Genomic DNA, 16007 nt, shown 5'->3' with positions numbered 1-16007 from the left:
CTAGATTGTATTTTTCTCTTTGCAGTACCTGAGGAACAAGGGCAGAGCGTTGTTAAGGTGATTCAAAAGAAAACAGGGATAAAATTCAACTAACAAATAGAGGATTATTCTTCAAGGAAGACATACAGGGTTCTCAGACATTTGGCCAAGATCAAGTATAGAATATTATTCTAATTAGAATAGAAATTTCAGGTAAGGAAAGGATGATTAACTAAATCTAAGTTGTAACTGTAAAGCTCAGCAAGTTCCCATGGTTAGCACATAGGAAAAAGAGGATTTGAATTCAGGCAGTTTAACTCCAAAGAGTTCTTAATCACTGTGCTAATACCAAATTACATGGATCATTACCTTAAGAATTAGCATTTTCCTACCTGAAGATTAATTTAAAATCTATTATAACAAATATATTCTAACATTAAAAATGGCATGTTCATCTATTTTGAATACTTTTACCCTTAATCTTAAAATACCACTTTTTACATAGGGAGTTGCTTTGCAATTTTCTATAGCAATGAAAAACATAATTTATAATTCTCATAAATATATAAATTGGCAATTATTATTCTGGAGCACTGAGGGAAGAAAAAAATCTATTTCTCTCATTGGCTCAGAAGCAGCCACTAAAATAAAAAGCTATACTTTCCAAGACTGTTTGCTTTCCTGCTGACATTAGTGAGGCTGGGGCACAAAGCAGGAAGTATACCAGAGCCATTTCACCTTCTGCTTTCAGGAGAACACAGAATGCCAAATAGAAAAGGACCATATTAGGGAAAACACTTTATTTCCAAGTTTCTAAAATAGTATTAAAAACAATAAGGGAAAAATGCAAATTATAAAGTAGTATGATGGCACATCAATCACAACTTCCTAACAGCCCTTTCAGCATTCAGTGGTAATTGCTGAAACACTGAAATAAAGTGATGTTTCAATTATTTCGTTTTAAACAATGACAGGTTTAAGAGTCACCTGATTAAAAACCATCCACACCAATATAATAGCATATCATAAGATAACTGGCTAACAGTTTTTGCAAATGGCAGTTGTTAACATATTTATTCTACACATATAAATGTTGTGCTGAGGAGGGGAGTAAGATGTTCTTTTTTACCTTTCTTTTATGATGGGTTGTAGAAGCATCCATCTCTTCCTCTCCTATATTATCAATTTGTGAAGTTGGACTACAATTCATTCTCTCCTCTTCTTGCCTCTGGAGTCTGTCTGCTACAGCCTGGATAGCTTCTGTCCATTCTTCCCTACAAAAACAAGAAAAAATTCCCATTAATAAAGAATCGTAATGATGCAAATATTTCTCTTTTATAAAATATCAAATCAACACAAAGTCTATTCCAGAGTAATACATAAGCCCCATCTTTACTTCAAGATATACTAACATTTATTTGGAGGTATATTAACAAAGAAGAAGGAGGAGGAGGAGGGGGAGGAGAAGGGGAGACGGAGAAGACGATTGTAAGGAAACTGACTAAAAATCCTTTTAAAGTATGGTTAAATTTTAATTCTCTGCACACATCTTATCTATAAAGTATATGAACCCCCAAAACTTTGCCACACTTTTAAAATGTATTGTTTAGCCATTGTAAGTCCATCACTGACATACTCAGTTTCTTTATTATGGTCCAACAGATGTTCCAAGAAAAAGCTTTCAAAGGCAAAAACTGTTACCAGATCATAGGTAAGTTTCTGTTTTAAAAAATGATAGGCACGGTTTGTAGCTTAAATAATAAATCTCAGGAGCAGTAGTATGAAGCTTTTACTTTTTGACACTTGTGCTATCAGATAAAGGATCATTTATTTCCATAGAAATAAAATCAGTTTGCAGATTTCTTAAGACAAAGTCTATTAGAATTGCATTAAATCTGTAGGTCAATCTGGAGGAAATTGCCATCTTAATAAACTAAGTCTTCCAATCCATGAACATGGTATAGCTCTCCATTTATTTAGGTCTTCAATTTTCTAATGCAGTGTTTTGTAATTTTCTGTGAAAATGTCTTGCAAATCTTTAATTGAATTTATTTCTAAGTATTCTTTTATGCTATTATGGAAGTATAAATTTTTTTTCATTTTCTAATTTTTCTTGCTAGTATTTAGAAATACAATTGCTTTTTCTATGTTGACCTTTTATTCTATAGCCTTAATAATTTCATTTACTATTTCTACCAGCTTTTATTTTTCTGAATTTTCTACAAATACTACCATACTGTCTACAAATAAGAGCAATTTACTTCTTCCTTTCCAGTGTGTTTCCCTTTCATTTCTTTCTCTTGCCTTATAATGCACTAGAACAGACCATCAGTACAATGTTAAATAAAAGTGGTGACAGCAGACATTCTTTGTTCCACATGTTAAGAGAGAAAATATCAAGCCTTTTACCTTTGAGTATTATTAACCTGTAGTTTGTAGATAACCTTAATCAAGTTGAGTAAGTTCCTTTCCATTCCTAGCCAGCTGAGTGTTTTTGTTATGAAAGAGTGTTGAATTTTTTCAAATGCTTCTTCTGCACCTGTTGAAATGACCATGTAGTTTTCTTTTATCCTATTAATACAGTGAAATTAGTTGAATGATTTTCAGATGTTAATACAACTGAATTCTAGTATAAACTCCATTTAGTCATAATGTATTAACTTTTTCTTGCATATTTTTTGAATTTGATTTGTCAAACTTTTCTTAAGAAATTTTGCATTGACTATAGTCACAAGTACATTGGGCTACTTTTTCTTTTTTTAAATCAATATTTTTAGTGAACTATAGTTGATTTACAATGCTAATTTTGCTGTATAGCAAAGTAATACAGTTAAATATATATACATGCTTTTTTAAATGTATTCTTTTCCTTTATGGTTTATGATAGGATATTGAACATAGTTCCCTGTGCTATATAGTAGGACTTTGTTGTTTCTCCATTCTATATATAAAAGCTTACATCTGCTAACCCCAACCTGCCATTCTATCGCTCCCCCAACTCCCTCTCCCTTGGCAACCACCAGTCTGTTCTCTAGGTCTAAGATTCTGTTTTTGTTTCATAGATAGGTTCATTTGTGTCATATTTTAGATTCCACATATAAGCGATATCATATTTTGTCTTTCTCTTTCTGACTTACTTCACTTAGTATGATAATCTCTAGTTGCATCCATGTTGCTGCAAATGGCATTATTTCATTCTTTTCCATGGCTGAGTAGTATTCCATTGTATATATGTACCACATCTTTATTCATTCATCTGTCGATGGGTATTTAGGTTGTTTCTATGTCTTAGCTATTGTGAATACAGCTGCTATGAACATAGGGGCACATGGCTTTCTGAATTATACTTTTTTTTTTTTTTGGCAGTACATGAGCCTCTCACTGTTGTGGCCTCTCCCGTTGTGGAGCACAGGCTCCGGACATGCAGGCTCAGCGGCCGTGGCTCATGGGTAGCCGCTCCGTGGCATGTGGGATCTTCCCGGACCAGGGCACAAACCCGTGTCCTCTGCATCAGCAGGTGGACCCTCAACCACTACACCACCAGGGAAGCCCTGAATTATACTTTTGTATGAATATATGCCCAGGAGTGGGATTGCTGGATCATATGCTAATTCTGTTTGTAGATTTCTGAGATACCTCCATACCGTTTTCCACAGTGGCTGCACCAACTTACATTCCCAACAACAATGTAGGAGGGTTCCCTTTCCTCCACACCCTCTCCAGCATTTGTTATTTGTAACTTTTTAATGATGGACATTCTGACTGGTGTGAGGTGGTACCTCATTGCAGTTTTGATTTGCATTCTCTAATAGCAATGTTGACCATCTTTTCACATGCCTATTGGTCATCTATATTTGTTCTTTGGAGAAATCTCTATTTACGTCTTCTGCCCATTATTTGACTAGGCTGTTTGTTTTGTTGTTGTTATGAGCTGTTTGTATATTTTGGAAGTTAAGCTCTTGTTGGTTGCAATATTTGAAAATATTTTCTCCCATTCTTGTAAGTTGTCTTTTCGTTTTGTTTATCGTTTCCTATGCTGTGCAAAAGCTTGTAAGTTTGATTAGGTCTCATTTGTTTATTTTTGTTTTTATTTCTATTGCCTTAGGAGACTGACCTAAGAAAACAATGTTAAGATTTATGTCAGAGAATGTTTAGCCTATGATCTCTTCTATGAGTTTTATGGCGTCATTTCTTATGTTTAAGTCTTTAAGCCATTTTGAGTTTATTTTTGTGTATGGTGAGAGGATGTGTTCTAATTTCATTGATTTATATGTGGCTGTCCAACTTTCACAACACCACTTGCTGAAGAGATTGTCTTTTCCCTGTTGTATATTCTTGCCCCCTTTGTTGAAGATTAATTGACAACTGGTGTGTGGGTTTATTTCTGGGCTCTCTGTACTGTTCCATTGATCCATATGTCTGATTTTGTGCCAATACCACACTGTTTTGATAACTGTAGCTTTGTAGTATTGTCTGAAGTCTGGGAGGGTTATGCCTCCTGCTTTGTTCTTTTTCTTCAGGATGGCTTTGGTCTTTCTGGGTCTTTTATGGTTCCATATGAATTTTAGGATTATTTGTTCTAGTTCTGTGAAAAATGTCATGGGTAATTTGATAGGGATTGCATCAAATCTGTAGATTGCTTTGAGTAGTATAGCCATTTTAACAATATTAATTCTTCCAATCCAAGAGCATGGGATATCTTTCCATGTCTTTGAATTATCTTCAATTTCCCTTATTAATGTTTTGTAGTTCTCAGTGTATAAGTCTTTCACCTCCTTGATCAAATTTATTCATAAGTATTTTATTTTGGGGGGTGCAATTTTTAAAGGTATTTTTTTTTATATTCCCTGATAGTTCATCATTGGTGAAAAGAAATGCAACCAATTTCTGTATGTTAATCTTGTATCCTGCTACCTTGTTGAGTTCGTTTATCATTTCTAGTAGTTTTTATGTGGAGTCTTTAGGGTTTGTATATATAATATATTATCATCTGCATACAATAACAATTTGACCTCTTGCATTCCAGTTTGGATACCTTTTATTTCTTCTTCATGTTTGACTGCCGTGGTTAGGACTTCCAATAGTATGCTGAATAGAAGAAGTGCGAGTGGGTATCCTTGTCTTGCTCCAGATTTTAGTGGGAAAGCTTTGAGCTTTTCACCACTGAGTATTATATTGGCTATAGGTCTGTCATGAATAACTTTTATTATCTTGAGATATGTTCCCTCTATACCCACTTTTGTAAGAGTTTTAATCATGAATACATGTTGAATTTTGTCAAATGCTTTTTCTGCATCTATTGAGATGGTCATGTGGTTTTTGGCTTTTATGTGGTGTACCACATTGACTGATTTGTGTATGTTGAACCATCCTTGTGAACTTGGGATGAATCCCAATTGGTTATGGTGTATGATCTTTTTATGTGTTGTTGGATTTGGTTTGCTAATATTTTGTTGATATAGTTCTCTCTTCTTATGGTAGCACTGACCATTTTTTGGAATGAGGGTGACACTAGCCTTATAAAATGAGAAGGGAAAGGTTCCCACCTCCATTATTTTATGTAATTAATTGTGTAGGCTTGGTAATATTTCCTCTTCAAATACTTGACAGAAGTAACTAGTGAAGCCATCTGGAATTGGAGTTTTTCTTCAGGAAAAATTTTTTACTCAAACTCAATACTGTTCATTGATATTGAGCTGTTCAAGTTTGCCAATGTTTTCTAGGGGTCAGTGTCAGTAATTTGTGTCTTCCCTCTTTTTTCTATTTTTTCCTAACAATCTTCCAAGACATTTTTTGATTCTATTATTTCAAAGAAATAACTTTTGTTTATGGATTATTCCCTATTATTTTTCTGCTTTCTATTTAATTGAATTCTACTCTCTATTGTTTCCTTCTTTTGGATTACTCTGGGATTAATTTACTCTACTTTTCTACTTTCTTAAGATGGAAATTTAATGACTAGAGAACTTTCTTCTTTTCAAATACAAGCATTAGAGGTGATACATTTCTCTCTAAGCACCTTTTTGCATCTATGCTCATCAGTGATAGTCGTCTGTAATTTTTTTGTCTGATATCTTTGGTTTTGGTATCAGGGTGATGGTGGCCTCGTTGAACGAGTTTGGGAGTGATCCTCCCTCTGCAATTTTTTGGAAGAGTTTAAGAAGGATAGGTGTTAGCTCTTCTCTAAATATTTGATAGAATTCGCCAGTGAAGTGATCTGGTCCTAGACTTTTGTTTGTTGGAAGATTTTCAATCACAGTTTCAATTTCAGTACCTATGATTGGTCTGTTTATATTTTCTATTTCTTCCTGGTTCAGTCTTGGAATGTTGTACCTTTCCAGTAATTTGTCCATTTCTTCCAGGTTGTCCATTTTATTTGCACATAGTTGCTTATATTAGTCTCATGATCCTTTGTATTTCTGTGGTGTCAGTTGTAATTTCTGCTTTTTCATTTCTAACTTTATTGAGTCCTCTCCCTTTTTTTCTTGATGAGTCTGGCTAAAGGTTTATCAATTTTGTTTATCTTCTGAAAGAACCAACTTTTGTTTTTATTGATCTTTGCTATTGTTTTCTTCATTTCTATTTCATTTATTTCTGCTCTGATCTTTATGATTTCTTTCCCTTTGCTAATTTTGGGTTTCCTTTGTTCTTCTTTCTCTAGCTGCTTTAGGTGTAAGGTTAGATTGTTTATGTGAGATTTTTCTTGTTTCTTGAGGTGAGATTCAATTGCTACATACTTCCCTCTTAGAAGTGCTTTTCTTGTGTTTTGGAAACAGTTTTGAGTCATTGTGTTCTTGTTGTCATTTGTTTCTATGTACTTTTTTCTTTCCTCTTTGATTTCTTCAGTGATCTCTTAGTTTTCTAGCAGCACACTGTTTAGCCTCCATGTGTCTGTGTTATTTACAGCTTTTTTCCTCTAACTGATTTCTAATCTCATAGCACTGTGGTCAAAAAAGATACTTGATATGATTTCAATTTCTGAGGCTTGATTTGTGACACAAGATGTGATCTATCTTGGAGAATGTTCCTTGTGCGCTTAAGCAGTATTCTACTGCTTTCGGGTGGAATGTCTTATAAATATCAATTAAATCTATGTGGTCTATTGTGTTATTTAAAGCTTCTGTTTCCTTATTTATTTTCTGTCTGGATGATCTGTCCATTGGTGTACATAAGGTGTTAAATTCCACCACTATTATCGTGTTACTGTTGATTTCCCCTTTTATGGCTGTTAGCATTTGCCTTATGTAGTGAGGTGCTCTTATGTTGGGTGCATAAATATTTATGATTATTATGTTTTCTTCTTGGATTAATCCCTTGATCATTATGTAGTGTCCTTCCATGTCTCTTGTAACAAGCCTTTATTTTAAAGTCTATTTTATCTGATACGAGTATTGCTACTCCAGATTTCTTTTGATTTCCATTTGCATGGAATAGCTTTTTCCATCTCCTCACTTTCATTCTGTATGTATCCCTAAGTCTGAAGTGGATCTCTTGAAGACAGCATATATGGGTCCTGTTTTTGTATCCATTCAGCCAGTCTGTATCTTTTGGTTGGAGTATTAAATCCATTTACATTCAAGGCGATTATTGGTATGTATGTTCCTATTACCATTTTCTTAATTGTTTGGGGTTTGTTTTTCTGGGTCTTTTTCTTCTCTTGTGTTGCCCACCTAGAGAAGTTCCTTTAGCATTTGTTGTAAAGCTGGTTTGGTGGTGCTGAATTATCTTAGCTTTTGTTTGCCTGTAAAGCTTTTGATTTCTCTGTTGAATCTGAATGAGATCCTTGCTGGGTAGAGTAATCTTGGTTGTACATTTTTCCCTTTCATCACTTTAAATATATCCTGCCACTGCCTTCTGACCTGCAGCATTTCTGCTGAAAAATCAGCTGATAACCTTATAGGGATTCCCTTGTATTTTATTTGTTGCTTTTCCCTTGCTGTTTTAAATTTTTTTTTCTTTCAATTTAATTGTTGTTAGTTTGATTAATATGTGTCTTGGTGTGTTTCTCCTAAGGTTTATCCTATATGGGACTCTCTGTGCTTCCTGGACTTGGGTGGCTATTTCCTTTCCCACGTCAGGGAAGTTTTCAATTACAATTTCTTCAGATATTTTCTCAGACACTTTCTCTTTCTATTCTTCTTCTGGGACCCCTATAATTTGTTATGTTGTTGCATTTAATATTGTCCCAGAGGTCTCTGAGACTGTCCTCAGTTCTTTTCATTATTTATTCTGCTCCTCAGTGGTTATTTCCACCATTCTATCTTCCAGCTCATTTATCCATTCTTCTGTCTCAGTTATTCTGCTACTGATTCCTTCTAGTGTAGTTTTCATTTCAGTTATTGTGTTGTTATTCACTGTTTGTTTGGTTTTTAGTTCTACTAGGTCTTTGTTAACCATTTCTTGTATTTTCTTGATCTGTGCCTCCATTCTATTTCTGTGACTTTGGATCATCTTTACTATCATTACTCTGTATTCTTTTTCAGGTAGGTTGCCTATTTCCTCTTCTTTTATTTGGTCTTGTAGGTTTTTACCTTGCTCCTCCATCTGTAAAATGTTTTTGTCAACTGTTTTTTGTTTTTTTTTTTTGATGGGTGGGGCTGTGTTTCTGTCTTACTGGCTGTTTGGCTTGTGGCATCCAGCACTGGAGTTTGCAGGCAGTTGGGTAGAGCTGGGTCTTGGTGCTGAGATGAGGACCTCCAAGAGACTTCGCTCCGATTAAGATTCCCTGGGGTCTGAGCTTCTCTGTTGGTCCAGCTGTTTGGACTCAGCGCTCCCACCACAGGAGCTCAGGCCCAACCTCTGCCCTGGGAGCCAAGATACCACAATCCATGCATCACAGCAGTCATTTCCAGAGAAGATTTGGGATTACTGGAATATCTGACATGGACTGAAGTGTTATTTAATTTATTTATGTATATCAATTTTAACAGCTTTATTGGAATATAATTCACATATCACACAAAGTACTCCTTTAATGTGAACAAGTCAGCGATACCTAGTATGTTCACAAAATTGTGCAACCATCACCGTAACTTAAGCACATTTAAGAACATTTTAATCACCCCAACGAGAAACCCTAACCCTAGGCATCTACCAATGTACTTTCTGTCTGTCTGCCTGTTCTAAGCACTTCACATAAATGGAATCATACAATATATTGTTCTTTACGACTGGCTTCTTGTGATTTAACAAAATGTTTTTAAGGCTCATCCACGATGTACTTCATTTCTTATTATTTTTGAATAACATTATATTGTAAAAATGTACCATATTTATTTACCCAATTGTCAGTTCATGGATATTTCTATTGCTTGTACTTTTTGGCAATTATGAATAATGCTACTATGAACATCATATATAAGTTTTTTTGAGTATACATAAGTTTTTATTCCTTTGTGGTATATACTTAGGAGAGGAATTTCTGGGTCATATGGTAACTCTATATTTAACTTTTGAGGACCTGCCATATTGTTTTCCAAAGCAGCTGTACCATTTTACACTCCAACCAGCACTGTATGAGGCTTCCAATTTCTCCACACTTGCTATTAGCTGTCTGTTTTATTGTAGCTATTCCAGTGCATGTGAAGTGGTATCTCACTGTGACTTTGATTTTTGTTTTCCTGAAGCTAATGATGTTGAGCACCTTCTCATGTGCTCATGGGCTATTTGTATATCTTCTTTGGAGAAATTTCTATTCAAATCCTTTGCCCATTTTTTAATTGTGTGACTTGTCTTTTGTATTGAGTTGTAAGATTTCTTTGTATATTCTGGATACAAGTTCCTTATAACGTATATGATTTGCAAACGTTTTCTCCCATACTATGGGTTGTCTTTTCACTTTCTTGATAGTGTCTTTTAAAGGATAAAAGTTTTAATTTTGATGATTCCAAATTACCTATTTTTGTTTCTTCTCTTGCTTATGCTTTTTGTATCATACCTAGGAAATCACTGCCTAATCCAAGATTATTAACATTTACATCTATGTTTTCTTCTGAGTGTTTTATAGTTTTAGCTCTTACATTTAGGTTTTTGATCAATTTTTAGTTAATTGCTGTATACAGTGTGAGGTATAGGTCTAAATTCATTTTTTTGCATGTGAACATCCAGTTATCCCAAGACCATTTGTTGAAACATTGTTCTTTGCCATTGAATGGCCTTGGCACCCCTGACAATAATCAATTGACCACAGAGATATGGGTTTGTTTCTGGACTCTCCATTCTATTCCATTATCTGTCTATATACTATCCTTATGTCAGTACAATACTGTCTTGATTATAGTAGCTTTGTAGTGGGTTTTGAAATTGGGAATTGTAAGTACTTGAACTTTGTTCTTCTTTTTCAAGACTTTCCGTCCATTCCAGGACCCTTTTATTTGTTATTGTTAGAATTCTAGGGTCAGATTGTTAATTTCTGGGGGGAAAGAGCAGTTCAAATTTTGATAGGGATTTTATTGAATCAGTAGGTCTACTAGGGGAGTATTGCCATCTTAACACTAAGTCTTCCAATCCATGAATGTGAGGTGCCTTTCCACTTATTTAGATCTTCTTTAATTTCACTCAACAATGTTTTGTGTAGTTTTCAGTGTACAAGTCTTGTATGTCATTTGTTAAATTTATTCCTAAGTATATTATCCTTTTGATGCTATTGTAAATGGAACTGTTTTCTTAATTTCATTTTTGAATTATTCATTGTAAGTGAATAGAAATACAATTGATTTTTGTATATGATCTTGTATTGTAACCTTGTTGAGTCCCTGTATTAGATCTAATAGTTTTGTGCAGCGGGTGGGGGTTCCTTAGGATTTTCTATACACAGGATTATTTCATCTGCAAATAGAAAAGTTTTACTTCTTTTCCAATGTAGATTCATTTTATTTCTTTCCTTTGCCTAATAGCCCTGTCCAGAACCTCCAGAACAATATAGAATAGAATTGGTGAGAGATGACATTCTTGCGTTGTTCCTGATTTTAGGGGGAAGAATTTCTGTCTTTCACTATTAAGTACGGTGTTAGCTGTGGGTTTTTCGTAGATGCCTTATATCAGGTTGAAGATGTTTCTTTCTATTTCTAGTTTGAGTGTTTTTATCATGAAGGGATGTTAAATTTTGCCCAATGCTTTTTATGCAGCTACTGAGATGATAATGTGGTTTTTGTCCTTTATTCTATTGATGTGGTATACTTAACTTAATTGAGCCTTAATATTAAATCAATGTTGCATTTCTGGAATAAAACCCACTTGCTCATGCTGTTTAAAAAAAAAAAAGGCTTAGCTGTAGGGGGTGGGTCTAGGTGGGGGCAGGGCCTAGGCTTAGGTGGGCGGAAGAGGCCCTGGGGGGATGGTGGTGGGGTGGGGCCTAGGCCCCCAGAGGGGCCTTGGGGTGACCCCTCCCCCAGCCCCTTCCATCCCCTCCCCCAGCTGTCCCTCAGGGACACCAGTCCCTTCTTGCCTCTACTTTTCCTCCCTCCCTCCCATGCCCCCAGGCCCCACATGGCCAGAGGGGGCCTTGGAGGGCAGAGGATCAGGTGCTGGACCTCACCAGGCTCCCTGGGCCTGAGTGGGTGTGGGAAATGCTGGTTGTGTTCCCTTCTGATCCTCCGATCCCGAGAAGGTCTCCCTCCATTCCCGCTGATCTCTTCACCATGGGTAGGCCCCTCCCGAGCGTGGGAACCCCTCCCCTCCCCCAGCCACCCCTCAGGGGCACCAGTCCCCATCTAGCCTCTACTTTTCCTCCCCCTCCCTCCCATACCCCCAGGACCAATGCAGCCAGAGCGGCCCTCAGAGGTCAGAAGATCAAGCCCTGGACCTCAGCAGACTCCCTAGGCCCAAGTGGGCAGGGGAAACACTGGCCATGTTCCCTTCCAATCCTCTGATCCCTTGAGAGTCTCTCCCTGTCCCTGTTGGTCCTCTCTCTGTGAGTGGGCCCCTCCAGGCGTGGGAACTCTTCCCCTCCCCCAGCCACCCCTCAGGGGCACCGGTCCTGTCTGGCCTCCACTTATCCTCCCCCCTCCCTCCCCCAACGTCCTACCCCATCGCTCGGGGGTTCCTCCCATCCCCTCAGGTGTGCAAGCTCCCCCATCAGTGCCTGGTAGGTGCCCTAGTTGTGAGGAGAGGAGAGCTCCACGTCCTCCTACTCTGCCATATTGAACCCGCCTGTATCTGTGGTTTTGCATCCTCAGATTCAACCAACTAAGCATTGTGTAGCGCTGGAGAATGTATTTATTGAAAAAAAAATCCACATATAAATGGAATAGTGCAGTTCGAACCATATTGTTCAAAGATCAGCTGTAATTTGTAATGGCTCTTTTGAATTTTGTTTTTGACTAAATGATTACTAAGAGGTATGTTATTCAATTTCCAAATACCTGCAGCTTTTCTGGTTTTCTTATTCACTTGATTTCTAATCAATCATTTTTTAATCCAGGATTATAAACCAGGATACAATTAATCCTGTTTAATTAACCATATGTATTTGAAAACTGTTTATTCTGCCAATTTTGGGTGTAGTAGTCTGTAAATATCAATTACATCATGGTGGTAGTATAATTCTATGTCTTTGTTGATTTTTTGTCTAGTTGCTCTTATTGAAAAAATTTTTTAATTTCCAAATATGATGGTGGGATTGTCTGTTTTTCTCTTTTTAATCGTTACTGTATGCATACATATTAATAATTGTATATCATCCAGATCAATCGACCCTTTTATCATAGCTGTCTTACTAGTTTCTAGTAATATTTTATTTTGAAATCTCATATAATATAGCAAATCTCCTTTTTATGCTTAATGAATGCATGATACAACCTAGCTCTCTTTATATTTAAAGTACATCTCTTACAGAGAGTATTTAGGTAAACCTTGCATTTTCATCAATTCTGAAATTCTCTGCCTTTTAACTGCAGTGTTAAATACATTAATACTTAATACAATTATTTATATGGTTGCACAAGAGTCCACTGTTTTATTTTTTTCTGCTTGTCTCCTCTTCTTATTTTCCTCTTTGCCTTTCTGGTTTTGTTTTATTATTTTATACTTTTTTCAGGATTCCAGTTTGGTTTTCCTTCAGGGTTTTCAGCCATCTTATTCTGTATTATTTTAAAATATACTCTTAACTTACATAGAGTTCACTTATATAATGTAAAACAGATTCATTAATGTTTTATGATTCTATTTCTTTTCATATTATCTTGGTGATCATCATACACTTCCTTTCCTTTTAGAATTTATCCTTGAAATTATAACATTCATCCCTGACTTAGCAAAGTCTAATATATCAGTACTTCTAACTCTTCCCAGAAAACACAGTGAGGTCTCTAGAAATGAACTCCATTTTCCCATTGACCTCAATTTATGCTATTATTTCAGATTTGTTTTATTCTTTATATAATCAAACCATAAAATATATTATTATTGTTCATAAGATCAATACTCATTTGGCTTTATCAACTTATTTACTATTTTAACTGTTTTTCATTTATTCTTACATCTTTCCTCCCATTTGGAATGATTTTTATTCTGTCTGAAGAAGGATTTCCTTTACAGCAGGCCTGCTGGTAACAAACTGTATCAGTAATCTTTGCTCTGCACTTTAAAATTACTTTAAAAATATAAATATGCATTGTGAACTGAATACCTCAGTAAAGCTAATTAGCATTCATTACATCACATAGGTACCATTTTTTTGTTCTTTGCATCCTCCCTATCTGGCCACCACCTGTTTGTCCTCCATATCTATGTGTTTCTGTTTTGTTTTTAGATTCCACATATAACTGAAATCATATGGTATTTGTCTCTGTCTGCCTTATTCACTTAGTATAATACTCTTTTAGGTTCATCCATTTTGTCACGTCAAGATTTCACTCTTTTTTCCATTGTATATGCATACCACATCTTTGTTATCCATTCATCTATGGATGCACAATAAGGTTGCTTCCATAGCTTGGCTACTTTAAATAATACTGCAATGAACACAAGGGTGTATACATCTTTTCAAATTAGTGTTTTCATTTTCTTAAGAAAAATAACTAGAAGTAAACTTGTTAGATTGGACAGTAGTACTATTTTTAATTTTTGAGGACCCTCCATACTGTTTTCCATAGTGGCTGCACCAATTTACATTCCTGCCAACAGTGTGCAAGGGTTCTCTTTTCCCCACATCCTCATCAGCACTTGTTATTTCTTATCTTTCTGATAATTTCCATTCTAACAGGTGTGAGGTGATATCTCATTGTGGTTTTGATTTCCATTTTGAGCATCTTTTCATGGGTCTGCTGGCCATCTGTATGTCTTCCTTGGAAAAATGTCTATTCAGATCCTATGCTTATTTTTTATTCAGATTGTTTTCCTGATATTGAACTGTGTGAGAGTTCTTTATGTGTTTTGAATATTAACCATTTATTGGATATATAATTTGCAAATATCTTCTCCCATTTAGTAAGTTGCCTTTTTGTTTTGTTAATGGTTCTCTTCACTGTGTAGAAGCTTTTGTTTGATATATTCTCATTTGTTTACTTCTGCTTTTGTTTTTCTTGCCTGGGAAGACCTATCAAAAAAATATTGCTAAGACTGATGTCAAAGAGCATACTGAAGGCTTCCCTGGTGGTGCAGTGGTTGGAAGTCCGCCTGCCAATGCAGGGGACACAGGTTTGAGCTCTGGTCCAGGAGGATCCCATGGAGCAACTAGGTCTGTGTGCCACAGCTGCTGAGCCTGCGCTCTGGAGCCCGCGAGCCACAGCTGCTGGGCCCGTGTGCCACAACTACTGAGGCCCGTGTGCCTGGAGCCCATGCTCTGCAACAGGAGAGGCCGCTGCAGTGAGAGGCCTGTGCACCGCAATGAAGAGTAGCCCCTGCTCGCCGCAGCTGGAGGAAGCCCGCATGCAGCAACGAAGACCCAATGCAGCCATAAGTAAATTAATAAATAAATAAATAATTTTTTTTATAAAAAGAGCATATTGATTATGTTTTCTTTTAGGAGTTTTGTGCTTTCAGGTCTCACATTTAAGTCTTGAATTCATTTTGAGATTATTTTGTATATAGTTTAAGAAAGTAGTTCAGTTTCATTCTTTTGCATGAAGCAGCCAGTTTTCCCAACACCATTTATTTAAGCATTTCTTCCTCTTCAATTTTTTTAGAATAGCTTAACAAGTATAGATATTAGCTCTTCTTTAAATGTTTGGTAGAATTCACCTGAAAAGCTGCCTGGCCTGAACTTTTGTTTGTTGGAAGGTTTTGGTTTTTTTTTTAACTGATTCAATTTCAATTACTGGTAACTGGTCTGTTCATATACTCTATTTCTTCCTCATTCATTCTTGGGAGATTGTACATTTCTAGTAATTTATCCATTACTTTTAGGTTGTCCAATTTACTGGTGTATAATTGTTCACAGTATTCTTTCATGATCCTTTCTTTACTGTGGTTTTGGTTGTAATGTCTCCTCTTTCATTTCAGATTTTATTTATTTTGGCCCTTTTCTCTTTTTCTCGATGAGTCTGCCTAAAGGATTTTCAATTTTGCTTACTTTTTCAAAGAACCAGCTTTTAGTTTCATTGATATTTTCTATTATTTTTTCAGTCTCTATTTTATTAATTTCTACTCTGGCCTTTATTATTTCTTTCTTTCTACTAATTCAGGGTTTTGTTTATTCTTTATTCTTCTATTCCTAGTTTTCTTAGGTGAAAGGTTAGGGTGCTTATTTGAGATTTCTCTTGTTTCCTGAGGTAGGCATGTATTAATACAAGTTTCCCTCTTAGAGCTGCTTTTGCTGTATCCCACTGATTTTGAATCATTGTGTTTCCATTTTCATTTGGCTCAAAGTATTCTTTTATTTCCTCTATGATTTCTTTAGTGACCCACTGATTATTTAGTATCATATTGTTTAGCTGCCATGTGTCCACATAGGTGATTTCTAGTCTCATACCTTCATAGTCGGAAAAGATGCTTGATATAATTTCAATCCTTAAATTTGTTGAGACCTGTTTTGTGGCCTAGCATGTGATATATCCCGGAGAGTCTTTCATGTGCACTTGAAAAGAATG

At 35.9% G+C, this 16007-nt stretch overlaps 1 protein-coding gene across 1 annotated transcript in view; it reads right to left on the bottom strand.

Moving 5' to 3' along the window:
• Positions 1–16007, bottom strand: part of AKT3 (AKT serine/threonine kinase 3) — a 384719-nt gene that overhangs the window by 184426 nt on the left and 184286 nt on the right. Inside the window, exons 8-9 of the mRNA XM_073801464.1 lie at positions 2389–2550; positions 1109–1253 (exon numbers count right to left, since the gene is read on the bottom strand). Of these exons, the coding sequence (XP_073657565.1) occupies positions 1109–1253; positions 2389–2550 (307 nt within the window). The remainder of the gene's footprint in view (positions 1–1108; positions 1254–2388; positions 2551–16007) is intronic.

The sequence above is a fragment of the Tursiops truncatus genome, chromosome 1, assembly GCF_011762595.2.
Source record: "Tursiops truncatus isolate mTurTru1 chromosome 1, mTurTru1.mat.Y, whole genome shotgun sequence".
In the NCBI taxonomy this organism is placed as follows: domain Eukaryota; kingdom Metazoa; phylum Chordata; class Mammalia; order Artiodactyla; family Delphinidae; genus Tursiops; species Tursiops truncatus.
Note: the sequence above shows the minus strand (reverse complement) of the source record. Positions and strands in the feature narration are given on the sequence as shown.